Here is a 26,714-nt window from a genome sequence, read left to right on the forward strand (position 1 = left end):
GGCACAGAAGCCCCAGACCAGGTAACACCCACCCACAGCTGGGTCTTTTGAGCACTCCTGCCCCGGTGGCAGCTGTGGGAGGGAGTCGGCAGTGGTTGCAGCTGTGTCGCAGGCTCCTGGGTGGCCATGGAGGGGCTCAGCCGCTGCCTTCCAGCCACGGCACCGTGCGGCCTCGGAGGGCATCCTGCAGCACGGCACAGCCCGGCACAGCTCCCTGCAGCACCGCCGGCTCCCATGGCACGGCATGGCCTCACACGGCAGCACCGCTCTTGCGTTTTTTCCATTTTTTGGCTGCTCTGTGCACCCATCAGAAGCGGTGACGCCAGCGCAGGAGCCGTGTCTGCGGTCACAGTGCGGCCCACAGCCCCAGCCCCAGCCCCGCACTGTGATCTTTTTGCCGCCAGACCCTCTCTCACGGTGGCACCAGGAGGGCGGCCTCAGCTTCTCCCTCCCCTGACACCCGCAGCAGGAACGGCTGGTTTTGGGGCAGGACGATGCTGTTTGGAGGAGCCACATGCCACAAACCCAACGGAGCAGCCACCACCTTGCTCCCAGCCCAGGACCTTGTGTTTCCATCCCATGACAGAGTACATTTGGTAAATGGCCACTGCAGCAAACCCAGGGCAGCCCCAGTTTTCAGACGGGCACAGCACAGGGACCGTCTTTGTGTTGAAAGTGAACCCTCCAAAGTGAACACAGGGCACAGTGCCATAACTCACCACCAGATACCTTTAACCTGGCCAGCACAACATGAGTGTGTACAGGGACTGGTGGAGAGAAGAGCAGTGACAAAGAGCCCCAAAACATTAAAACAATGCAATATGTAGGCAAAAGTTCCTTCAGGCATCCCAGCAAGGACGGCAGACCCGCAGCAGGGAGGGATGGCCCCGCACACACCCGGCTGCATCCCAGCCTCATGGTACTTGACCATTGAACATCTGCAACCCCTTTTCTTTTTTCTTCTTTCTTTTTTCTTTTTTTTCTCCTCCCAGATCACTTTAAAGGTCCAGATTAGGGCATAATTAGAAAAGCAGTTAAAGTGGCGGCCTGGCGAGGGCAGTGACCTCGGGCGGTGGCAGGAAGCGGCAGCGGTGGGTGGGCTGGGGGTGCAGCCCCGCACCCTGCACAACCCCCGCCGGCCGCCCGGGAACCCCCACTTGGTAACAAATGCTCCTTCTCCATCCCCCGTCACCGCCTCGGTTTCTTCATCTGCTCAAAGAAAACAGGCGTTTTGGTGAAACGGCCGCGCCGAGCGATGCTGAGCGCCCGTCCCAGTGCTGCTCACTCACACACAGGGTGCCCTATCCTCTCTCCATCCCCCAGCCCGGCAGCGTCGGCTCCAACCCACGCAGCCAGGGGCTGCCACACCGTCACTCATCCCCCGGCACTGGCACGTGGCCGATGACCCGTCCTGGTCTGCCCCGGGCGCTCGGCTGTCGGCCCCGCGGTGCGGGTGCTGCCACGCAGGGCTGTCTGCCACCGCCGCGCTCCCTTATCGCCGCCGCGACCTTTGCTGGTCGCAGATTAGGGGCTGGAGCCAGTTGGATTTGTTTGATTTCTGTTGATGGTTATTAGGCAGAGGAAGTGCCAGAAGGGATTTTGACCTCGAGTTTAAACCTGTTCCAATTAGAGACACTGAGCCTTTAATTACCGCGCTGCAGCCACTTCAGTTAAAGCAACAACAAAAACAAACACAAAATCTGGTCAAAGATGGGCTTTGCTTCTCATCGGCTCTTCAGTCTGCTTTGTCCATGCGGGTGTGGGGCATTTTGCCCCACAAAGTCCCTCGTGTCACCTCCGGACCCGGCAGCTGCTGCAGGTGACGCCACTCCGGGGTGATGCCCATGGGCAGGAGGCACCTGCCCTCGCCCACCACCCCGGCACAGCACCCACCACCCTGACACAGCACCCACCACCCTGACACAGCACCCACCACTGCTCAAAAGATGTTCCAAGGACTGTCTCCTGGTGCCCAGGGGGCTCCAGCTGACAAACACCCAAAGTTACAGTTCAGGGGCCCATTAGAGCTCACCGAGAGATGGTGGATATTTTGGTAACACTGATTTCTTACTTAACATAACTTCTATTGAGTAATTCAACTTTAAAAAAAAAGCAGTCCAGAGTGTGCTTGTACTTTGCTCCACTTGGCGCTGGGTCACGGCGGGTGTTTTACTCGCCCCTGGGGACTACAGCACCCTTTGGCTCCCGGCGCAGCCCCCTTCTGATGCTCCAGACCCCGGCAGAGACGCCTGCCTTTTGCTTTATTTCTTATATCCATTGCTATTAGGTTTTATTAACATATTTTAAGATTAGCAAAATAATGCTTGTGTCTGTGTACGTCCTATGATTGAAAAATCATTTCTAGGATACATCCTGTGATTGATTTTTTGCGTTAAACAATGACTAAACCCTGGTATTTTCCTTCGCTGCCTGGCTTTTGTCCATTCCCCCAAAATTGTAGAAAAAAAAGCAAAATGGAAATCTTCATCCTGAGTGCCCCAGCGGTGCGGGCACATGCAAGCAGCTGAAGCGGGGTGAGATCCCGGTGGGGCGCAGGGTCCTGGGGGGCTCTCCCCTGTCCCTCCTGCCCCAGGAGCAGCCCGTGCTCACAGGGACCCAGCGGCCACAGCCCCGCGGGGCCCCTCTCCCGCAGCAGCACCGCTCGCGTGTCCCAAAGGTGCCGTCTTTTACCCTAGAATCTCCCTCACCTGGGGGTGCCCAAAAGCAGCTCGATCCAACCCCCTGCGGCCCTTCCCTGGGAATTCAGTTCATCAAGGTGGAGAAAAACCCGAAGCACAGATAAACGCACGGGGCGTATTTTGTACGTAAGCGCCTGGATAGATTTGCCACCAGCTGGGTACGGCGCTCTCGCCATCGCCTGAGCCCCAGTCACCAGGAGGCTGCGTTATTTAGGTGCTTGTGGATTAAGTCTCCGTTTTGGCACCTCGTTTCCCCTCACCAGCTGCTGCCGCAGGAACCTCATGGCAGGGTGGGAGCAGGGATGGGGAGCCGCGTGCGGGAGAGGCTCCGCGTCCCCTCTCCCGGCTGCGGGATGGGTGGAATCCAACCCCCAGCGGGGGCAGGATGACTCCAACTGCAGCCACATCGTGTGGTGCTTTTATAACCTTACATTTTATTGTAAACCTCAGCAAAATCTGCCCGGTTTGATCACCTGGCTTGTCTCTAATTGCTTCTGGTAGCCACACAATGGGAAGGCTGCCGTATGGGGAAGCCTTCAGGTGATCATTCCGCCATCTCTTTTCCACCACCCAAACTCTGTACATCTAATTCTACCTCCAGAGCCACATCTGGCCAGCAGCCGACCGGGATTTTTGCGCTGGGCGAAGCGCCGGGGCGGGTGCGCGGTGGTTATCCCACCTCCGTCCCTGCAGGGCGACCAAGGCACCGGGGACCCGCTCCAGCCACGAGCTGCTCCTGGGGACACAGGGACGGACTGGACGCCCCTCTGCCTTCCTCACAGGAACACCGACGGACACGGCCGTGCCGGAGCTCGACACCCCTCTGGAACCCCAGCACCTCACAGGAATGGGAACTTGCTATAGACATCCAACAGTTAATGAACGAGAAAACCATGAACTTCACCGTTACTTTTTCTTGCATTTTCGTACGTTTATGAGACTCGTGAAGGCAAAGCAGGCCTAGGACGTTAATTAAAGTTTCTTCATAGAGCACACGGACCAGAGGGCACGGGGGCCAGCGCAGCACGCTCTGCTGCGGGGACACAGCAAACACCCCACGGGACGAACTGCAAAAATAACACACCCAGCGGGACGGTTTGAGCATGGCTTTTGTTGGTTTGAATTTGAAAAAAAAAAGAAAGAAAACAAAGCCACACCAAAATGTTCATTGGTGTTTACACACACGAGATTATCCAAACAAACGATACACAATTATTTTGCAAGGAAACCGGCTAAGGACTATTTGGAGGAGAGAGAAACTCCTCATTGTCCAAGGTCACGGTAACTCTCACCGTATTTTCTCAGCAATACACGCGGTAAGAAAGACTCCTAGTACAACCCTTTGGACGAAAGGAGCAATCTGAAATGAAAAGATATGCAACTTTACTGACCTGGTGTTGAGAAACAGCCGCTGAATGGATGTAAACTTCCCAGATGGAGCAGGGAATGGACTCGGGCGGTAACAGGAGCGGGCTGGGTGAGCGCCAGGGCGCTGCCGGTACCCACACTGCGGGATGGTTTGATGTGGTGAGTGATAAGTGTCACCACTAAAACGGCCTTGGAAATGTTCTGCATTTGAGGAGTTTTTAGAAAGGTTCATTAATCCAACTGCTGCCGGGTTTGGCTTATCGTGTGTATTTTTGCAACATGTTTCTTTCTCTTTCCTTCCGATTAAAGCTATGCCATCTTTTAAAGACGAGGCAATGGAAACAACAGTAGGTACTATAAAAACTTAATTCATCGTGTAAAAAGACATCAGCACGTCCCCCAGCCCCTCCAGACAGGGTCTGGGTACAGGGAGGCACCACAGCCCTGGGCTGGGCTGCAGAGTTTGGCTGAATTACTTCTTCTGGCCCTTCCAGGTGCTTCCTACCACCCCCTGCCTCAGGATCTCCGGGGCATCCCCTCCGCCCGCACCAGTATCTGAAAAGAGGAGAGCGCAGCAGCCCAGGGGCACGGCAATCCAGCCCGGGAATCATTTCCACTAACGAAGCCACCCAAAATGAGTCAGTCCTGGGCTTTGTGTGGCCAAAACACAAAGCAATGAATTCACTGCAGCGTTTTGCTTGTGAGAAAGGACTTTTGCTTTACTTGCAAAAGGGTTTCTAGAAATCATTCCTAAATCTGGCAATATTTATCAGCTTCTTGGAAATATAATTGTGCATCAGCCAGAGCAAGAGGAGAGGGGGAAAAAAGGCTTTTTTAAGTAACTGGGAGGTCTCCCATTTAGGGGTTTTATTCCTCAGCTTAATCCTCTGTTTCACATGGATGCCACGGACAATTAGCACCAATCTTTTCACTGGAGGCCGAGCTCCCGCCGGAGCGGAGCGGGCGGAAGAGCCCAGACAATGGGCAGATCCCATTCCTTTCCTCCACGGCCGTCCTGCCTTCTCCACAGGCAGAGCTGGTTTCCTCCAGCACGTGCTGTCCTCCCTTATTGGATCCCTCTGCCCTCGGGCTGCTCTCCTGCTTTCATGGGAGCTGGAAATCAGCTCTCAAGACGTGCTTCCTACAAGACCTGGAAAAATAACCTTCGAGCGACTTTCAAATGATTGCAAAATATTTTTAAAAAATCGAATTGGACAAACAATTCTGGTATTTGGACCAAAAGAAAAGCAACTCCTCTGTAACACAGACGAGCTTTTCTAAACAAGATTGTTACTGATGCAGAAGAGTTCTATCATTTTGAGACTTGCCATGGAATGACCTGTGCCAGCAGCCACGCCGTCCCCACCGACATCTCCCATCCTGGCTCACACCAACCTCTGCCTTCATCGGGAACAACCGGCGTTTCTGCAGAGCCGCTGGCTCACCCCAGCACCCAGTGCCAGGATGGCTGCCAGGACCCCACTGTGGCAGGAGGGACCTGGAAGCCCCCAAAGCACCTGGGAGCTGGGCCAGGGCCAAGCACAAGCCCCAGGGCGGGCAGCAGGGAGCAATGTGTGTCCCTCGGAGCTCTCGTCCCACCCAGGCACATCCTGTGCGTGCCCTCAACAGCCCACAAAGCCCCATCCCTCTTCCAGGCACAGCTGGCTAAAAGCGATACTAGAGAGCTTGATGCTTCTTGCATAGAAATGGTGAGACTATTAAATTTAGGGTGATTTGCTACAAAATCTCCATCTCTATTGGCATTTCTTGTTATCCCCTCCAAGGCCAACGGCCAAAGGAGAGGTCCTGCCTTCGTTCAGGTCAGTCCCTCGCTCAGAGGCTGCATCCACGCGTTTCAGCGTGCTCATCACAGCCGGGTAAGGCTCAGAGAGACGGTCAGAGTCCAAGAAATTCTGGGGTTATCAAAATGCATCAAAGCGGAAGCAAATCTAAAACAGGGGGAGTAGTGATGTGACACTGACATTTCAGAGATGCCACTTTAGGCGCACGCAGTACAAAAGGTGTGACACAAACCATCTCACCCCAGCAAGCTCCAGCAAAATCCCATCACTGAGTCTTCCGCAAAGGTCACCACGCGAGGCAGCACATTTTAAAACCGCCATGGAAGTGACAAGTCTTGCCCATGGCAAGGGCTGAGTCTGTCCAGCTGCTCCCTCTCCAGAGAAGGACGCAGAATGCTGCTTTCCACACTCAAAAGATGAAACCCGTTCCCGGGAGATGGAGCCTGAATCCTGTCTGAACCTGCCCAGAGGTTCACAGTGCTGGAAGAGAGAACAACCTGGCTGGCAAAGCGCAGGCAGGAAGGCCAAAGGGATTTAGTGGGTCACTGCAGATGACCACAGACCTGCCACTTACGTGGGATAAAGTGGCTGAGCTGTCACAGACCCAAAATAATTATTTGAGCCTGGAGGCGGTGCTAACCCCTGCCAACCACAACCGCGGGGGTCTTCAGAGCCATCAGCCCCCCGCTCTGGGCATGGCATCCCTCCCTGCGCTCCCGGAACCGCCGTCTGCGGAGGAACATCTCAGCTCTAGGTGTCTGCAGCGGCAGGCCACCCAATGAAGAGGAACAGGAATGCCAAATATTCCAAGTTCTCCGAATATACAAGACCAAATAAGGCCCAGATGCCCGGAGAGTAAACACAAGGCTGATCTACCAAGTTTGGGCAAATGTGATTCAGAGTTCCCTAGTGCTGCAGATTTTGCCTCACAGGATAAACTTAATAATTCTCTCTGTGTACACTTATTCTTGTTTAAAAAGGGAAGCCTCTGCGTAACCTCCATCTGTCTTTGTCAGCCCCGACTGCTTGTTTGCGAGGACTATACATCGGAGTTCAGCCATGAACCAAAACCACCAACAAACCCTTTCATGAGGCGGGTAAGTTATATATGTGAGAACAAGAAAAACCCAACACTCCCCCAAAAATGTAGGGAATCGCCGTTTCCTGATCTGCCAGGCTGACGCCAAAGACTGTCTCTGGGTTTGAAGCCCTGGTTACAAAGGGGAAGCCAGACACCTCGAAATGGAGATTTGCGTTACACCTTCTCAGGAAAAGTCATGAAATTCGCACAGATCATCTGCATTTGTAATCAATAAACAGGTGCAATAAAGCATTGAAACTAAATTAAACACTGCTCTACAGGAAAATTTGCTACATAAGTGACATTTATTAATGTTCTGCTATATTTACAGTTTTAACATAGTAAAACTCCAAAGTGAATTACCACTTGGCAGAAAGCACAGAAGTGCACATTCAATCTACATTTATAACACATCATAGTCTCTGCTAACACAAATTAGAAAAGCAAGAATTACAGGTACGTTAGGAATTGTCTCAAAAGTCCCAAGCCGAAGTGGGGGGGGAACAAAACAAAAAAAAAAAAAAACAAAAAAAAAAAAAAGGCCTTTGTTTTGCAAGGTAATTTTTTTTATACAAAGTTGCAACGTGATCTTTCATTTTTACACTATCAATGTGTACTGTGAAAATCCCTAGATAGTCCAAAAAGTAGGTAGTATGAAAGCAAAGTATGCTACAACATTGAGAATATAGACTATTAAAAAAAAAAAACCCTAATACTTGTGCCACCTTCAAAGTAATACTCTCTCCCAGTTCCACCTCAGGGATCCATACCGCACAGACCCGCTTTTCCTTTCGGGCACTGGCTGGAAGCCGCAGAAAGGTGGGGAGCCGTGGCAAGGCCATCGCTCCCACTCCCCAGAGCATCCATCCCGGCTCCTGCCGCATCCATCCCTGCTCCCAGCACGTCCATCCCCGATCCTGCCGGGCCGGAGGAGGACACAAAGCAAGTCTGTCCCCTGCTGGCCCCGGGGCCAGGGCTCAGGCGACCCGCATCACTACAGCACAAACTACGGAAGGCTTCATTAGCACGGCACGGACTGGACTGCAATAGCTTTGTCAAACATTAGCCACTAATGATTCAATGGTTACAGTATTCTGCATTAATTATTAAAATTTTACACCTAGAAACAAATAGAAAGAAATGCTTCTCCTTTTTTTTTCTTGTACTTTTTTTTTCCAACAGTACTTTTATTTTCATTTATTTTAAAGCAGGTGACTATTTTTTCTTCTGCTCCAAAGTCTTGATTCACTTCCTGCAGGTGTCCTGCTGCTTCTTGAGGGAGAATTCACTAACGCAGGAAGACATTTGCCAGAAAACATCTGTCGGAGAAGGATATTGAATATTGAAACTATAGTTAGATTGTTATTTCGGATAACAGAAGGATGTAGTTCACAAAGAGTGCAGGATGTCTAAGGCTTATAAAGTATCTCAGTACACAATGACGTGACTCTAGCAAAACACTCAGTAGTTTTGTGCATATTTTATAGTTTTAAAGAGTTAAAATTCCGTAGGGGAAAACAGACACCAAATCAGACAATGCTCTTAGAAACACTAGCAGAAAAATATACAGGTGTCTGAAGTTACGCTGCATTTGCACTATGCGAAGAAAATTTGACTCAGTCTTCAGTTGCTGCATCCTGCCAGGATAATTGTGAGGTTTTTATCTTTGTACCAAGTGTCCTGGTCCGACACCAAGCGCCTGCCCGTCCACACTGGACACAACCGCTGGAACCCCAGATCCAACAGAAACCACCCACAGCCGATGTGCTCATGGGATAATGTCCATTACCGGCACACACAGATGGAACAGGAAACACCAAGCTTGCCATTACATTCATTTTCACAGTTATTATTTGCTGGTTTGCACTAATTACTCCTCTCCTCCTAATTTTCTAAAGTGTATTCCTGCTCTAAAATGAAAGTGTTCATTCACCATGCTCTTTTCATTAAGCCCAACAGAGAAAAATCTAGTCTTCAGAACAATAATACACTGAAAATCCAAGTCTTTTGTGGTTTCCCTGCTCAGAATTTTGGATTAAAGATTTATTTTCAGGAGAAGTGTCGAAGTTGTAATATTTAGAAATTATTCTGGACATTTATCTCAATATATCTGAGAGTGCTTTTTGAAAGCTCTAAAATGACAAAAAAAAAAATTTTAAAAATTTAACAAACTCTACACCTCCATCCTCACAAGCAAGGAGTCAAGTAAGGTCTCTATAATTTCAAATCCCAAATGTAGGAAAAGCCTGTGCAACAAGAAACCACACAGCTCCTTAATAAATGAAAAATTAAGTTTCAGCAAAGAAGCAAAATTAAAAAAAAAAAAAAAAAAAAAAAAAAGAAGTTCAGTAAGAACAAACTACAGACGATAAAGCTGTTGCCTAAACGCTCACACTACGTGACCATACAACTGGGGGAAATAAACCCGCTGGTGACTCAGCAGGAATTTGAGAGGATATTACAAATCCTGGAGGAGGTCATAAACCATAACTTTGTTAAACAGAACCAAAACACTTAAATAAATTGACTGAACTATTTTTATACACTATCACCAGTGGAAAACTCAAGCTGGAAAACACTGCACAATGCCCGTTTTGTGTAGCACGTTCTCTCTACAGAGTAGAAAAGCAGCAGAATCTTACGCAATTTGCAGTTTCTAATAAAAGGAAAGTGCATTTGGAAAATCAAACCTCGGCTTTAAAATCTGAACAATTTAATGACCCCCAATTTAGCGCTGGGGTTTGTTTGGTTTCTTTATACCGCTGTCACAGCTGCAATTGCCTCAATCCCATCTTGGGGAAATCTAGTGTTATTATGATATTTCTAAAGGGAGCATCGTGTTGCACTTGCCATCTGGGAAGCAACCTATTACAGGATTTCCTTCCCCTCAGGGAGGGACAGTTAATGCAAGGCCATTATCTGCTGTAAGCAGGAAATTATGCTAGAAGGGTTCAGCTACTTAAGCCTCCTCCTTTAAAGTCCCATTAAGGCAGCAGAAATGTTAAGGTTCGGCCTTAAAGCAAAAGGCTTTTTGGCATTAATGTTTTTGAAGGATGCTCAGGCAGGACAGTAGTTCAGGTATGTGGCAGGGGTTTTCAAAGAGCAAAGGTGTGCAAGAGTTTAATTTCTTCAGGAACTTGGCAAAAACTTTAAACAGCAAGCAAAATTCAGACAAATTGTTCTTTCTGGGACATAAGCCAAAGACACTGGTACAATCTTCTAAGAACATTTTGTGACCTTTACTCATGTTTAGGACATACCACGTATGCTATTTATTCTGAAAGAGGCACCTGCCAAATACAGCGCAACACCAAGGGGCAAAGATTTTGTTCCTACAGTTCAAGTAATGCAATCTAATGAATATTCAGTTCCTCAAAGCAAAAGCTCAGGAAGAAATGTCAAGTATTCCTCTGCTTCCCACCAGGTCAGTCTGGACTCTGTAGAAACAGGAGCTGCACACGGGATGCCAAGAAACAACTGTTTTCTCCTGCCTTGTTTTCTAAAAATAGCCAATCAAAGAAAAGTCTAGCCTAAACGAGTCACTAAATTGGAGTTAAAACAAAACAGAACAAATTCAGGAAAGCAGAAAGTTTACCTTTAGTAAATAAAGAGAACTCTGGTTCTGGGCAGAGTGGAAAACGTATCTGGCATCTTCCTAACCTTTGCATAATTAATAAATCCTCTGAGAAACAGCAGAAAACCTAGATGAAAGAAACACGTTTGTCCAGTTAACACAGATTTTGCTTCTTCAATAAGAAAACAAGCAGTTCAACACACCACTCCTAGTACAGAGGGAACTAAGTCACTGGGATGCACAACAGCTGATTAAAGACAAGCATTTTTCTGGTACCAATAACACCTAACCTTTCAATTTCATGCAACTTCAAAAACAAACTTTCCTTAGCCAGTCACAAAACATTTGCCTCCAAATAAGATCCAGTTACTTCCAAAGGAGGAGAAAAAAGAAAAAAAACCCAAAATGAACAACCTCAACCCACTCTTCTATTTAAGAATAGATACAACATCAGTTACTATGAAAACAAGCTTTGTTCTCTTCCTTACTCCTTCTGGATGATAAATAGGATGCTGCCACCAAGAAATGACAACAAAGGGACAGTGTTTACGTGTACCTTTAAAACATAGCAGGCTTTCATTCAATAAGAGGATGAGTACTCTGAGGGTGACATTTCAACCTTACATCTACGCACACATATTTCAGTAGCCAGTAAAGCTATGCTCTCAAAAGCCCTCACTGCACTTCACGGAGTTTGAAGCATGCATTCCCTCTTCCCCCCAGAACAAACACTCACCTAGTACAAGGAAGACCCACCAAAGCCAGTACTGGCCATCAAAGTAACCCGGAAAATAGGTGGAGAACTGAAAAAAAGAACAAACCCACACAAACAACAAGTTAGACCATACATGTCGATTTCTGAACCCAAATCTATTCTCACCAATTGCGTAGAGAGTGCTACACTTCATCACCTGCACAGACTGCAGGGAACAAACCATCTCCACAAACTTGCATTTAAGGTTTTTCTACACATGTCAGACCAACTCTAATCAAGGGGAATGGAACAGACTTAATACCCAGCCATAAACTCCCGCAAGCAGTGGAGCAGAAAGGCACCACTGAGCAAATACTCCTATTTTCCCTGACATCTTTAATGCTTATAAACCACAGTTGCAGCTTCTGAAAGGGAAGAGCAGGTTTACAGCAGTGCATGCTGTACCACGCTAATTACACTGTAAGGCTGGACAGTATATCCAACAAAAGTATAGTTAAAAAAGAAATCCCAGACCTGTGGAACCCTCTGACAAGATTTTCTATTGGGAAAAATTACTGCCTATAAAAGGCACTGACACTATTAGAGCACTGAAGTTCACTATGTCAGTGATAAATACAGTGTAGTTTTTTTGTTTTCATTCTATTCAAGTTTAAAAACCTAAGGAAAGGTAAGCTTGTTATCAAGGTTTAAATCAAATCCACAGTTAAGGTCACCTGTTTCACTGCCACACCACTTAATCCAGCAAATAGTTAACACCACTGTTACAAGGTGACCCCAAAAATCTTAACTTTCTACAGAAAAAGTTAACAGATGCTGGATTTACAAATTACAGTTCCTAGCCCAAACAAATTAGCTATGAAGTGACAGCCCTAACACTAATGCTCTCTACTTCTACTTGTGCACAACTAGTATCGTTTGCTTGAAATTCAAAATTTGGCCTGGAATGTCTGTGTGCCATCTTCATAGACACCTTCTTTCCGTGAGCTCCAAATAAAGCTTTTTTCATATTTTCTCACAGTCCCTCCAATAAATAGCTGGATTTTTTTCCATTCCTTCCAGCATCAGCACATCCGTACCTTTTTTTTTTTCCTGGAAAGGTTTCTCTTTCTTCCCCTTCAAGTTTTAAAAATACTACGTCAGCCTTACTTGCTTCTGTAGGCAGAGCTCTGTGCCCAGCAGGGGCAGCCAGGTTCCCATAACACAAACCAGTTCTGATCAGTCACCCCCTTCCTCTCCCCGTGTGATCTGGTGGAGCAGAGCCCAGTGGATGTTTTAACTGAGTTTATACGGAAATAAAACGGGAAAATGTGTTTCCTCCTGATCCCCTGCTGCTTGTGCCGCAGGCACATCACACCAGAGGGCACCAGAGGGCTTCTCCCATCCATGTGACAAAGCAGTGGCTGCCTCTTCTTCCCCAAACGAAAAGCAAACCTCACGCTTCCTAACTTTCAAGTCCTTGTTTCCCTCTTCTCATCAATCACACTCACGGTTATCCCACGTTTTAGAGAATTATTTTTTTTCAGAGGAGCACCTAAGGCACATCATACTGGAGAGAAACATCCCTATGCTAACGGCAGACCTTGCTTTGCCTGGATACATGTTTTACAAAGATCAGAGATCACTGTTACTGCTCAACACACAAACACATTTTGATCCAATACTGTGGTTCTGTCAGAGAGTGCCATACTTGGGTGAGCAATCTTTGTTCTCTTTTATTGCAATAATAATTCCAGCATACAAACAGGACAGAATCATGAAAAAAGCTCTGTTCTCAGTGAATAAGGGGCTCAAAATCTATTTTGTTATAAAAAGCTAAGTTTATAACTAACTTCAGCATAAGGGAGATAAAAACAAGCTAGGGAAAACAACACCAGTGTCCATGTACATGTTTTTGCACTAAACAACTTACCCTGACAATAAGGATCCACTTAATAAGAGAAAGACCAAACCCAGAAATGGCCCCGTATCGTCCTGCAGCTGAAGTAGTCAGACAGAAAGACAGGAAAAATCCAATCCAGTTGAAGAGGAACGCCACTAAAAGCAGGAGAAAAGCAGCAGGTCAAACCCTCTTTATATTCCAAAGGGGAAAAAAAAAACCAAACAAACCATAAAACCCTTGCACACAGGTTTTTCCTGATGCTACATAAACCTAAGTGTGAAAATAACTCCAGATATTTTGGGTCACTGCCTGAAAAAAAGTTAAGTTCCATCATGTACTTACTGAAGAAAGTTAGCATGAAAATGCCGTCATTTCCTATCCTCAGCTGGTCGGTGTCGTCAAAATCATCCCGTGTCACAAAGTCGTCATCCTGTAAAGCAAAGGGAGGCAAGACGGGGGTGGATTTGAGTCATTCCAGTCCATACAGCAATTCCATTTAGGCACATGGCTCTTCAAAAAAGGACCAGCAAACTGTATAGCCCGCAAAAAGCGGTGTATGATGGAGGGATACAAAGCACTTTGTTTACATTTAAGGAAAGCCCCCTGTGGGGGCAGAGGGGAATCCTAAATCTCAAATAGCTCCAAATGCAAACAGGAAAAATTCCTGCTTCTCATCCTGAGATGATACAGGGCATGAAATACTACCTCAGTGGCAGTATTTTAATTTTTTTTTTTTTTTTTTTTTTTTTAAAGATGGTCATGATTGGGCATGTTCTTGTTCTCACTTTAATGAATTCCCTTACTCATCAAAAAAATTAAACTTATCATCTCAGCAAGGAATTTGGCTTCTATGAAGAAATATAATGAGCAGCAGACAACTAATGCTAGCAGGGGTGGAGGAAGAAGCTGAACAAGAGAGAATGCTGAAAAAAACACACAAAAAAATTAAAAAATAATTATTCTGACAATGATTTTAGCCTTGTATCAGCTACACCGACCTCTGGAAAAGTCAACTAAATAAGCAGCGGGAGTATCAAATGTAGATATGCTAGATAGCTGAACAATTAATCCTAAATATTCTTTTTAAAAAACAGTGACAGTGCACAGGGCTACAGGACAGTTCCTCTGTCAGCTTGCCAAACTAATGTGGACAGCACATGCTGGCATTACTGAGATGTCTTACATCATCATAGCCGCCCAGAGGATAATTTAAAAAAAAAAAAAAAAACAAACCCAAACCCAACAACCAAATCAGCTACAGAACTCTGAAGTGTGTAATATCACCACCCCAGAAAAGCTTTTAAAAAAAAAAAAAAGTCATGGTCATGACACTTGATGGGCAGGAGTCAAACCAGAAATTCTAGAGAAGAAACGCAAAGGACAGAGCCAGCCAAGCGCACTCACCCTTCCTGGAACCAAGGGAATTGTAGCTTCAGCCTTGGTTCTCTCTGCCTCATCATAGCTAGGCAGTGTTGTGGCCACATTGTAAGATGGAGGCTTTGGAAATCCTGACTCATCCTTGTAGTCAAAATAAGCTGAAAAAAAAAAAAGTTACATAGAAGGTATCTTGTTAGTTCCTTAAGAACACCATGTTGGGAATGAGAAGCATTTCAGATGACTTCAAAATACCCCACTATCCCACACTGCTGAATCCTGCTCCTCCTGTCCCCTCCCCACCCTTCCAGCCTCCTGCCATCCCAAACCAGAAAGCAAAAAAACACGGGAGCATCTTATCTAATATAAAGTAATACACAGAGCACTACTTTAACATGCTTGGCTGTACTTATTTTTAAAATAAAGATATATGCTGTGTCCCTCCCGACTTCAATAAACAGAAGTAGTCATATTTCCAAATGCAAGCTGTTTGAGTGAGTCAAAAAAGGATCACTGCAGATCTCAGGCCACTGGTGACCCATTTTTCCAGAGAGAGACTCCAAAGTGTTTTCTGATGGAGGGGAAGCGGGATTGGAACAGAAATCAAACATAGCACTTCTGAGCCTGTTGCCGAGATGCACTAAGGAACCAGAGCTAATGGGACACCTTTACGGTTAGTAAAAGCTTATGGTTATCCAAACCTGGCTGGCTGTTTGAGGGACTGACAGTACGTTGCATTTGATTCACAAATCTTATTTGAGTAATTGACTATGAAACTTATGGAGGGAAAAAGTGAAAAGAATTACCTAAGTCAAAATACTCTGATATGTAACCAAGCTGTTATAAATAAAACTGTCGGATATATAAAACAAGCTGTTTTGCTAAAAGCTATTAGTGACATGACAGTACGATGGTTCAGAAGGTCATCCTTATGACCAAGTCCTTAGTTATTGAAAACTGCAGAAAGAGTGAATTCTTTAATTGCTTTTAAGTAACAAGTCCCTTTTGGAAGGAGCACAGCATCATCCAAATGCCAAATAATGAGGAGAACCACAAATCCTCGTAGCACTTTGATTTTTAACTGCCTTCAATCTACTGAGAACACTGTGAAATGCAACTTGAACACTGCTTGATGGCATGACATCAGATGAATGCAGCCAAAACGCATCTTCTAAACCACAAGTAACAATAGTCTCTCTCTGGATCAATTCTGATCCTTCGCAGCCTTGGTAAGGATGCTGCAATGCCATCCGTCAATAAGGAGAACAATTAAGCAAGACCAGAGAGCGAACCTAGCTATTTCCTCTCAGTTACATTTACCTGTATTCTCTGCAGAAATGCTGCTGTAAGGCGGAGGGGCATCATTCACCACTGCCGCAGTCTCGCCTGGCTCCTCTTCATTCTGCAGCTGAACAGACCCACACACGAGAGAGGTTAATGGGGTTTCTCAAATTCTGTCAAATTACCCCTGTAGCTTTAATTGCACCCAACAGATTCTTCTGGAAGAGGACTGTTCTACGTCACCATGGGACACTCGAGCAGCTGCTCAGCTTCCCTCCGAAGCACTCCCACTTGAAATGATCAATATGCCATCTCAGTTTTAATGTGTTTTTAAGTCATATCCTCACACACCTGGACTTCGACAAAGCACAGCAGACATCTTTTCAGTACCTTTCCATTTCCCTGGCACTTCCTCAGATTCCTCAGCTCACACTGCTTAGGAGCTGCAGTTGCATCTGTTTTAGTCGCAGAAACAGCAGGAGACACCCAACAAAAGACTCCGTTGCTGCCTGTGGCTTTGCTAAGGAAGGGGTTTTTCATGGATACATTACATAATGACACATATAAGTATGAAGCTTGCCATTTCCCTTCAACCTTTCGCACTGTATTATTGAAAAGGAGACAGTTTATTTTTGGCACTGTGCTTCCCACAGGCTCTGTATAAATAACCACACAGCTTATCAAATACAGAGTGTCACTTGCACGAAGCAGGTAACACAAACACGGGCTTTGATCAGAGGCGCTGACAATACCAGGCCAGAAGCGTTCAAAGCAGAACACACCAGAAAGGAATTTACAGATCAACTGCCACCGTTTTGGTTTTTTCTTCTTCCCATTTCTCATCTCATCACCAAAGAAAGCGAATTTTGATGCAGAAAGACAACTCATTTCAAAAAAGCACCTTGGGACTGAACCACTTGCCTGAACAGAGAGACATTACCCTCTTTCGCAGTCACCACAAAACAGCAACAACCCTGCAACTTCTTCCTTAATGTCTTCTTGAACTATCCCTCCTGCACACCCCTGCTAACCCTTGTGAAGCCATCCATGACATTTTGCTTTCTTTTCTTTGGACAGATATGTTGCCACTCAAGTCCTTCCTAAGCATTTCATGCAGGGGGATGGGGATATGTTCTTATTTTACTTGTATGTTTCATCAGGAGCAAAAAACAAAACAAAACAACAACCAACAAATCAGCTCACACTTCTAAATGAAGGTCTTGGTTTACACATAACCATTTTGCCTCTTGGGTTTTTATTCCTTTTGCTGCCTATGATCAAAGACCAGACTACATCCATGTCCCCTCTGAAAGTCAAAGCAAAGCCAAAACTTTTTCAGATGTATGGAGTGCAACTCATTGGACATTTGCATCCCAACCACAGCTGCGTGTCTGAACTGAGAGACATCCAAGTCCCACTACTCAGTTTTCTGAGAAGAGCGTGGATTGTCTCACCGTTAACCGACAGCCGCACGCCTCCACCCGCTGCACACCCGGGAGCATGCACAGGACGGGGAGCTGCAAGCCCATGGTTCCTCCTCGCACTGCAGCCGGACACAACATCCCGCAGCCTTCCACCTCCTCCGCGTGGAGGCTGCCAGCGTAGCTGGCGTGTCATGGCTCCCTACGCCAGTTACATCAAAAAGATTTTAAACACACCTGCTGTTAAAGGACATTAACCGAGTAAGGCTGAAATGACTTGGGTTAACAGGCGACGACACAAGCGTTTCTGCTGGCAGGTCCAAGGGGTTGGCCAAGAGGGGAAAGGGAAGAAATGACACTGTGAAGCACTGGAAAAGATTCAGCAGCACTGTCACCCACTCAGCTGTACCATACCAACAGCCCATCCCAGCCCTCCGCTCTTTCACTGGCAGGCGAAGCTCACCTCGCTACTCGAACAGCAAGTCTCCATCCTCTGCCCAGTCACATTTTCCAAACAGGAGAGGTGGAAAAAAAAAGAAAAGAAAAAAAAAAAAAAAAAGAGGGAGCTGGTCAGCCCCAAGCTCTCTGGGTAAGGACTCCCCACGTGGCACAAAGCTGAACTGCCTCCTTGAAGGAGGAGAAATGAAGTGATCCGGATGAAAACTTAATCCGTATTACACCAAGAGCACCTCCCAGCACAGATGCTGTGGCTGCCGGCAGGAGACATCTAAAATGCTGGCTCTAGCCAGATGTGCACCCACACAAACCAGGGTGGAGGTGGCAGGTACCTGCCTCAATGGCTGCAGCTTTAATTAGCCTCAGGGCACCAAGCAATTAACATGATAAGCTGCAGAAACTCCTACAACAGAAATTCATCTTCATCTTTTTCAAACCAGCTAATTCAGCATGAGCCCTTACCAAGAAATAAAAATACCTTTTTTTTTTTTTTATAAACCCCATGGAGTTCAGTCATTAGTAGAAAATGCAAACTAACTTGTGAAGTAATTGCCTATTAAAATAAGCTTTAAAAAAAATTAAAAAAAAAAAAAAAAGAGCGCACTGCTATAGAAATTCAAGAGCAGCCTGCACACAGCACGAGAGGGGCAACCTAAGGAATAACCCAGTAAAATGCAGAGTCAAACCAGTTGATTCAGTCTCTCCAGCTCTGTAATCTATGAATTTTTAGGTAATTCTCTACCATGCTTATTTTTAGTCTATCCATGAAAATTCAATACTTCTCCCCTTTTTTTCTTCCACCTACACAAGACCTAGTCTGTTAGCGACGGAGGAAAGGCTCCGACAGACTAGGGACAGTCTCTGGGTACCGCATGCCCTGCATCACCTACTCTTCTCATCAGGGGTGGCAGAAATTAAACCCCTGATGTTTGTAAGAAAAAAAGACATATACAACCTAACAGTCAAATCACCAAGGAGGGCAAAAGGAAAACACTAGATGTGACAACACTGCAAGAGACAAAACAAAAGAGGATTAATTCCTACCACTGGAATTCTTACAAGGTTCTTCCTTCAACAGTAAAAAGAAACATGTATTCTTACAACTACCTTGTGCGGGAGAAAGCCACATGAACTTACTGCTGGCTTCAAACCATTACAATTCAGGTAATGACACAAAAAATGTAGTGACTTTTTAAAGTTGAGCTAGAGGCTGTAGAAGGTATACAGTTACAGAGAACAGATTCTTCTTCTAATGGACAAGGTACACAAATGCCTTCCAGCCTTTTTAATGATTCCAGGCATCTAAAATTCAACTAAGTGCTTATTAGCAAAGCAGTCCGGGTTCATGTGACAGGAAGAATGAGTCATCCTTCGCCTCGCGTGGCCCAGCACTGCTGCACCATGCTCCCTGCGTGGCCCAGACGCCGTCTGCAGCACCGGGTACATGCAATGAGGAAGAGGAAGGCTGCGCTACTCGGGACGGCGGGCAATTCCCCCCCCTCCAAGCCACTGCCAAGAGTCTTCAGAACCCGGAGAACCTGATGAAAGCGGCGTTTGGCTGAAGTCTGTTTTGCTGAGGCTGTGGGATATTCTTTGAGTCACTGGTGGATTTTAGCCTTTAAAGCAGGATTCTTGTATTTGTGGCCTTAAAAAGTAGACAGCCTTTACAGCAACGCGTACAGTTATGAAAACAGAAGTTTGGCTGTGATTTTTTCACTGGATTGATATAACAACAGAAAGTTGCCTGGCAGAACAGGATAAATCCCTGGGACTTTTCCCCCCCCCCCCCAACAAACACCATCAGAATCTTGGCTGTGAGAAGACATCGCCACTTCCCCCTGCTTGAGACACATCACGTGTAAATACACACAGCACAGTAGCATTAAAGTTTAAAACTTACAAAACGTTTTGAAATACTTTGGTGTAAACTTTGAAGAAAGCATTTCCATTAAATATGTCTGTTAATTCTTCCAAATTTTCTAAACTTAGCACATAGGCTGCTGACACAGTTTTGGATTTTTTTTTTTTCTTTCCCTTGCCCCAAGTCCTTAGGCTGCATGCAAATATTCTCTACACTAAATCAGCATTACTACAAACTTTGCCTTAGCAATGTATCATCAGTAATATATTAACTCAGCTATGTATCATCAAGGTTTACTGCATTTCGATTCTTATTCTGGCACACAAGGCAGAACTGCACAGAAATCCCACAGGAATTCTAGACTGAAGATAACCCTAATCGGATCTCATTTTTGTTGTTACTAGGGTTTCTCTGAGATTTCAAAAAAGGCAGATATTTAGGCTAACGACAGAAAGAGAATCAATATTTTTTTTTTAAAAGGTGATAGGATTGATTTTTTCCAGAACAACGAAGTTATAACCTTTGCAAGAAAACGTTAAAATAAATAAATAAATAGAAATGTGTATCACTACTAAAATTGAGATTACTCTGCCAAGGCAAAGCCTGCCCGCAAAAAGGTTACACTTCATTCCCATTGCAACACCCCTTACTTTTCTCTTTCCATCTCTCTGGCCCTTTGGAAGCAAATGAAAATTGCTGCCAACCCTGAAGAAGAGGAGACTTATTTTTATTGACTTACGCTTCACTTTAAACATACTCTGATTTGAAATCCTGACTTTTGCCCAATGCTGTTGCAGATTCCTATAACTTAATATCAGCTTATTAATCAGCAGGAGTAACGATAAGCTATTAGACAAGTCAACCCACATGCATCAGCCCTCTCCTTTCCTTGATGAGCAAATAACTGTTTTCTCCCATGGGCACTTCCAGCTCGTTTAACCGATGGAGAGTGAGAGCACGAATGGCGTGTCTCCCCCAGCTACCTGCACCCAGGTGTGTGCAGTGTGACTCTGGGGGACACGCTTGGCAGCCGCACTGTCTAACCAAACCCTCCCCAGGCTTCTCCCTGCACCGGGAGATGCTGATGCCCCTGCCCAAGCCTCCCACTGTGGAATCAATTCTCCCCAGGGCCCCGAGCACAGCCCAGCTCTGGGGAGTGACCTCCCAAGGTCTCTGCCAACCTGAGCTACTCTTTCATTTTAATAAAGGGCTGAAAAACGTGCCTCCACTCCCCCCTCACAAAAAACGCTTCTTCTCCCCCCAGCTGGACCAGCTCCCTGCCCTGCAGCAAGCACAGAGCTGCACCCAGGCAGTGGGACACACAGGGCAAGGACCAGAAACCAGTGGGAGCATCCAACTGAAGGGTACGTTTGCAACGACCCTCCCAGCTACCAAGGTAAAAACACCAATCAAAACAGCTTTATGTCCATCAAAAACACAATCCGTGCTCACGAGGATGTCGTTCTTCACTGACTCACTGCAGTTAATGGCCTGACAACATGGAAATACACCTCAGCCCTGGGAAACACGCTGATCTAATTCCCCTGCCCCTGTTCAAACGGGGAATTATACTGGTCTGGCAAGACTGTAAACAAGCACTGGGGCCAGTACAAACCTGTGTACAGACTGTCCTTGGGTTTGCGTGTTCAAGGTCTTAATACACAAGAAGTAGGTTTAAATCTTAGATAGCTGTAATTAAACTTCAAACGCTTGACAACGCGTAAGGCCTTACTGTAGTATTTAGGATCACATTAACCTTTTTTCTGGACATTAAGACATCACAGAAAGAATTCTGTATCTTTTAAACATTTTAAAGTACCACATTTTTTTTAATTCTCATATGAAGAATGTTAACTATCTTCAAAAAAAAAAAATCCCATTGTGCCACCATATATCAAATTTGTCTATCTCACAAGAAGAGGCAGAAACAGAACGAATAGATACATCTTAATAATGAAATTTTCTTATTAGTCCCAATGACAAAGAATCAGAATTCACACACACACACCACTTTTGCTGCTTGCTTTCGGTACGGCTCCCTTCGAAACACGATGCCAAGCCCACACAAAGAGGTACCACACCTCCTGTGGGCCACATAACAACCGATGGCCTGAGGGACTGTTCCTACATCTGCGTCCCAGATGGGGACTACTGAGCCCCACTGAATTTCAGTGATGACAGAAAAGTCACCAAAGAAGCCCAGATACGAGTCCAACACAATCCTGATACCCAAGATGATAATATTTTTTTTTTAAAAAGCTTGCATGCAAGGCCATTTTCTGCTGTTACACAAGCTACATGATAAGACTGGACTACTACTGTTCAACAGCATTTCCCAAGTCCTTTGAGTTTTAAAGATGGAATCTATTTTCATTCTATAATTACTTTTTCCCATAGAAACACTAAAACCCTGCGCACTCACCTGACAGGTGCCATTGCCTACAGAAGTGGGTGTTTCAGAACAAACCAGTGAGATTTCAGTCACCTGAACACAGACCGGGCTGGACATCAGGCAGCTTCAGGAAAAGCGTGTGGCCCCCACCAGCTGCAGCAGAACATAGGAGCAGTGGCTGTGCAAGAGACCAGACTTCACTCTGCAACTTCTTTAAAAAAATCTTTACTGTTACAGGCACCTCCTACCCTACTTACACAAAAAAAAAAGAAAAAAATGTGAAAATGACCTACCCTGGAAATTTCCTGACCAGTCGTATCAGATGCCTGTACCTTTGGCAAGCACATCTTCTGCATGCTACCAGGACCTCACCAAGGAAACAAGTAGCCACTGACATTACCAATTCTAAATACCTACATTACAAAAAACATGGTATATTCTCATCTTTTAGTTTCAATCTGCATGCCCATTTCAACTGAAAAAAAAATAAAATACAAGCTCAAGGTAAGCACAAGGTGACAACTGACATCCGCCTTCCTATTTCACTCCAGCCTTCCCAGATATTAAGTAAGCACTGTGGTCCTTCACGGATTTAAACGGTATTCACACTGTATCTTCAGCAAGAAAGAAAACTAAACAAACGGAAAAATCTTTCTTCCTTATGTTTCCTATGGACACCATCCTTTACAAAATGATCCATGTAAGCCTTCAACAAGTGGAACAGGAAGAAATATCACTAAAAATGGAATATGTCTTCATTATTCAACACACCCACCGTTTTCTAAGTGCGTTTACATTACTCATATACATCACATATATTTTCAAACGCTTCAAGTAAAAAGCATGCCTCGGTTAACATACAGTGTAAATAAACCTATTAAAAGCCTGGCTATTTTTTCCGGAATGGAGGCCAGTTTCTATTCCGAGGATGAAATACAGTTCTGCCACTGAACTCACAATCCAGGGGTTACGCTCAAAAGGCTTTAAACACTTAATCCCAACGACATCCCTGTATAACTTTCCCAAAGGCAAGTCTGAATGACAACAGCCTCCCAGTGTCCCTTTTTGGGACCCAGCACTGCCCAGAATAACGATTCCTGCCTTCCAAAAATCTCCCATTCCCACCTCCACAAGCAGAGTAGGAACCGAAGCCAGCATCTGCCCCCATTGCCCAGACCATGCTCCCGACGAAAGGGGCCGGGGGAAGCCGAGATCGTGGCTCTGGAGTTTTAGCTTTATTCTTCATCAAGCTGCACTTCCTCGGTGTATCAGATCAGACCGCTACATCATCCACAGGCGTCATCACAGGCTATTTTTTTATCAGATTATCTAATGCCCGAACAAAGCACAAGGGCTATAAAGTTAGCTTTAGGAAATAAATCGTATGCCATCGTACATCCCTTTAACACCGCACGAATCAGTGAAAGGTCACCAACTGTGAGTTTGCAGCAGAGGCAGCTCCTGGGGGCACACGGCCCACCCCACACCCCCCATCTGCAGGGCCACATGAGCCAAGGAACAGGGCAGAAGGATAAATGCACAGGTTCCCAACTCAGTTATACATTTCTCTTGTCCTCGGTTTATCCTCATTAACTATCACCTCATTCCCTGAAAATACACAAACTCAGAGAATCCTACAAATATCTTACAGGTTCAAATAGTGCCCACACCTCAACAGCGCAGCTCCTACACACAGGTCTAACACCAGTAACACTTCCCGGAGCCGGAGTTACTGGACTCTGGCATGCTCAGACAGTGCATCACCTCTAGCTGTACAGGAACCGCCAGTGATGTGACAAACCCCACTACCCCATTACCCCTCTTTCCCCCTCAAAAAAATTATCAAGTTTTAAAATTCTCCGTTCTCCTCCACTGCCTCATAATCCAGTAACTTAAAGATTAAATGAGCTTGTTCTGAATTTCTACAAGCTACCCCTACTTACTGGATCCTCTATTAGCTTTAGTCATTAAGGTTATCAATTCACTACAAGTCCCTCCTCGTTGAAACATGTAATGTTCGTTAATTGTACATTCACGTACAATTTTCCATATATTTCGATGTATGGAAAAAAAAATGACACATTCAATGCTGTAGAGACTGACCCACCCTCTCATCTCCTCTTCATCCAAATATCAGTCCCGAATCCTTAGTTTCAATAGCTTGCAGAGATTTTTGGAGCAACACAAGCACTAAGAGCCAGTTCAGCAGTAACACACCTTACAACAATAGGAATACCAGTTTCCTGGCAGAGGGCAAGGAAAAAAGCAGCAATTTCTAAACTGCTACACAAAAGTAAATATATTTATATGTGAGTTTCTGATTCCGCACTCCAGTTACATCAGTCATTTCACGGGGCCTCCGTTATCTGTTTGTCTTTGGCAGTATAAATCCTTTGGGGCCCAGCCTGCCTCCCTAATCTCTGCAGCACCAGGCAGTCACACTCTGCAGCGAGCGCGGTGTCTGCTGGCTGTCGGATGTGTTAGCAGGAGCTAGCGAAACAGCAGCTTTACACTTTTCTCTTTAAGGAAAACCAGGACTGGGCATATCGGTCAGGTACAGAGTCGCTGAAGAACGAGGCAACAGCGTCCTTTGACACGTGCCGTCACGTATCCCCAGGGGCTCAAGGCGATGGGAAGCTAGATCCCTTTGTAAGAGACATTTGTGAAGGCGTTTGTCGGGGTCCGATACTAACAGCAGGACTCTGGTAGGAAAGGTGATAAGTGAAAAGGCCTGGTTATCTGTACCTACCATTTCCGAGAACAACAAGAAAGATAATTGTCTTTGTAAGTGAGCACATCTGTATTACACAGAGTCAAAGAAAAAATAATACTTAAGTTTTACTTCACTTTTACATTTCTAGTATGTAAAAAACAGAGACCTCCAGCTGTCATGATGAGATTAATATCCCTTCCCAACGGGAAGGTGCATCTCATATCCTGAAGAGAGTGAGCCTACCCACGCTGAAAACGCTGCCAAGGCCAAATCATAACACAGTGGTTTTTTTATGGGAACCTCGGTATTGTGTACCGTTTAGAGGGATTTCTCTCCCTTACTTTAAGCAAGAAAAGACAGAAACGCGCATGATCTGGGTCACAGAGCAGGACCCCACCGACCCTGAACCCCCTCTGCAAGGCTGGCGCTGATGGCAGGACACGTCCTCTCGTTCAGGAGGCCGGGAAGGAAGAACGACCCCAAATTTACGAGGGAGCTCAGTTAAGGCCAGTCTCCGGCCTACAGGGATTTCAATCCGAGCCAGAGGGGTCCACATGTAAGAGATAAATCGAATTAACGCTAATTTCAAGACAAAGCAGAACAAGTTCCCTCCTCGAACCGGCGGGGACAGCGCCCTGCGCACAAGGTCGCACCGGCGCCGGGAGAGGCCTGGGGCAGCGCGGCCCCGGCCCGGCCCCCAGCGCCTCAGCGACAGCCGAGGCCTCCGCCCCGGGCGCCGCCGGGGGCCGCGGGCCCGCTCGCCGCCGCGCTCCCCCCGCCTCCCCGCAGCGGGACAGCGGCGGCCGCGCCCGCAGGCCCGACCCGGCCCTAGGCCCCGGGAGACGCCCGGCTTCGGGCCGGGGCTGAGGCGCCGCCCGTCCGCGGGCCCCGTCCGCGGCGGGAGGCGGCGCCAGCGCCTCCGGACCCACCGCGCGGCCCCGCCGTCCGTCCTCCCCGGCGCGGCCTACGGAGCCCGCCGCCCCCCTCACCTGCTGGTACCGGCCGCTGCTGGGCTCGGCGGCCGCGGCCGCCATGGCGCTCGGCGGGGCGAGGGCGGGCGAGGGAGCGGGCGGGGGGGGCTCGGCGGCGGCGCTGCCCGGCCGCCTCCCGACGGGCGCTGCGGAGGCGGAGGCACCGGGTGGCTCCTCGCTGCGGGCTCCGCTCCCGCCCTCCGCCCGTCACGCTCGGTCGCGCCCGCCTCCCGCCCCGCCCGCCCGGGGCCGCGTCCTGCCGGCAGCCGGGGCCGCCCGGGCGGGGCAGCACTCAGGGGAGCGGTCACAGAACCATGGAACGATGGAATGGTTTGGGTGGGAAGGAAATTTAAAGCTCACCCAGTGCCACCCCCTGCCCTGGGCAGGGACACCTCCCACCACACCAGGTTGCTCCAAGCCCCGTCCAACCTGGCCTTGAACACCTCCAGGGATGGGGCAGCCACAGCTTCTCTGGGCAACCTGGGCCAGGGGCTCACCACCCTCACAGCAAACAATTTCTTCCTGAGATCTCATCTAAATCTCCCCTCTTTCATTTTAAAACCATTCCCCTGCGTCCCATGGCTCCCCTCCCTGCTCCAGAGTCCCTCCCCAGCTCCCCTGGAGCCCCTTGAGGGACTGGAAGGGGCTCCAAGGTCTCCCCGGAGCCTTCTCTTCTCCAGGCTGAACCCCCCCAGCTCTCTCAGCCTGTCCTCACAGCAGAGGGGCTCCAGCCCTCCCAGCATCTCCGGGGCCTCCTCTGGCCCCGCTCCAACAGCTCCGTGTCCTTCTGCTGTTGGTGCCCCAGAGCTGGAGGCAGCACTGCAGGGGGGTCTCCCCAGAGCGGAGCAGAGGGGCAGAATCCCCCCCTTGCCCTGCTGCCCACGCTGCTGGGGATGCAGCCCAGGCTGTGGGGGGTTTCTGGGCTGCCAGCGCATGTTGCTGGCTCATGTGGGGCTTCTCATCCACCAGCACCCGTAAGTCCTTCTCCTCAGGGCTGCTCTCCAGCCATTCTCTGCCCAGCCTGGATTTGTGCTTGGGGTTGACCCGACCCATGTGCAGGACCTTGCACTTGCCCTTGTTGAACCCCATGACGTTTGCACAGGCCCACTTCTCGAGACTGTCCAGGT

General features: G+C 47.2%; 1 protein-coding gene across 2 annotated transcripts; it reads right to left on the minus strand.

The window, feature by feature from the left end:
- Window positions 1-7,236: 7,236 nt before the first annotated feature.
- On the minus strand, window positions 7,237-25,872 carry NDFIP1 (Nedd4 family interacting protein 1). 2 transcript variants are annotated; one of them, XM_063349280.1, is made up of 8 exons: window positions 25,606-25,872; window positions 15,813-15,900; window positions 14,523-14,653; window positions 13,461-13,548; window positions 13,149-13,273; window positions 11,261-11,327; window positions 10,546-10,651; window positions 7,237-8,269 (listed from the first exon to the last, which is right to left on the minus strand). In XM_063349280.1, the coding sequence occupies exons 1-7, from the start codon at window positions 25,648-25,650 to the stop codon at window positions 10,548-10,550; spliced, it is 648 nt and encodes a 215-aa protein (XP_063205350.1). In that variant the 5' UTR covers window positions 25,651-25,872; the 3' UTR covers window positions 7,237-8,269; window positions 10,546-10,547. The 2 variants fall into 2 exon arrangements, with proteins under 2 accessions (XP_063205350.1, XP_063205352.1); XM_063349282.1 differs by lacking the exon at window positions 25,606-25,872 and adding an exon at window positions 17,658-17,699.
- Window positions 25,873-26,714: the final 842 nt, after the last annotated feature.

The sequence above is a fragment of the Chroicocephalus ridibundus genome, chromosome 11 (assembly GCF_963924245.1).
Source record: "Chroicocephalus ridibundus chromosome 11, bChrRid1.1, whole genome shotgun sequence".
Classification (NCBI taxonomy): Eukaryota; Metazoa; Chordata; class Aves; order Charadriiformes; family Laridae; genus Chroicocephalus; species Chroicocephalus ridibundus.

What these genes read in the sequence shown, in the direction of transcription:
- NDFIP1 (XM_063349280.1), bottom strand. Translation starts at nt 25,650, where the DNA reads ATGGCGGCCGCGGCCGCCGAGCCCAGCAGCGGCCGGTACCAGCAG. An exon ending in CATTTCTGCAGAGAATACAG is followed by an intron (nt 14,654 to 15,812) that starts GTAAATGTAACT and finishes TTTTTTTTTCAG; the next exon opens with CTTATTTTGACTACAAGGAT. An exon ending in GTGGGTCTTCCTTGTACTAG is followed by an intron (nt 10,652 to 11,260) that starts GTGAGTGTTTGT and finishes TCTTTCATCTAG; the next exon opens with GTTTTCTGCTGTTTCTCAGA.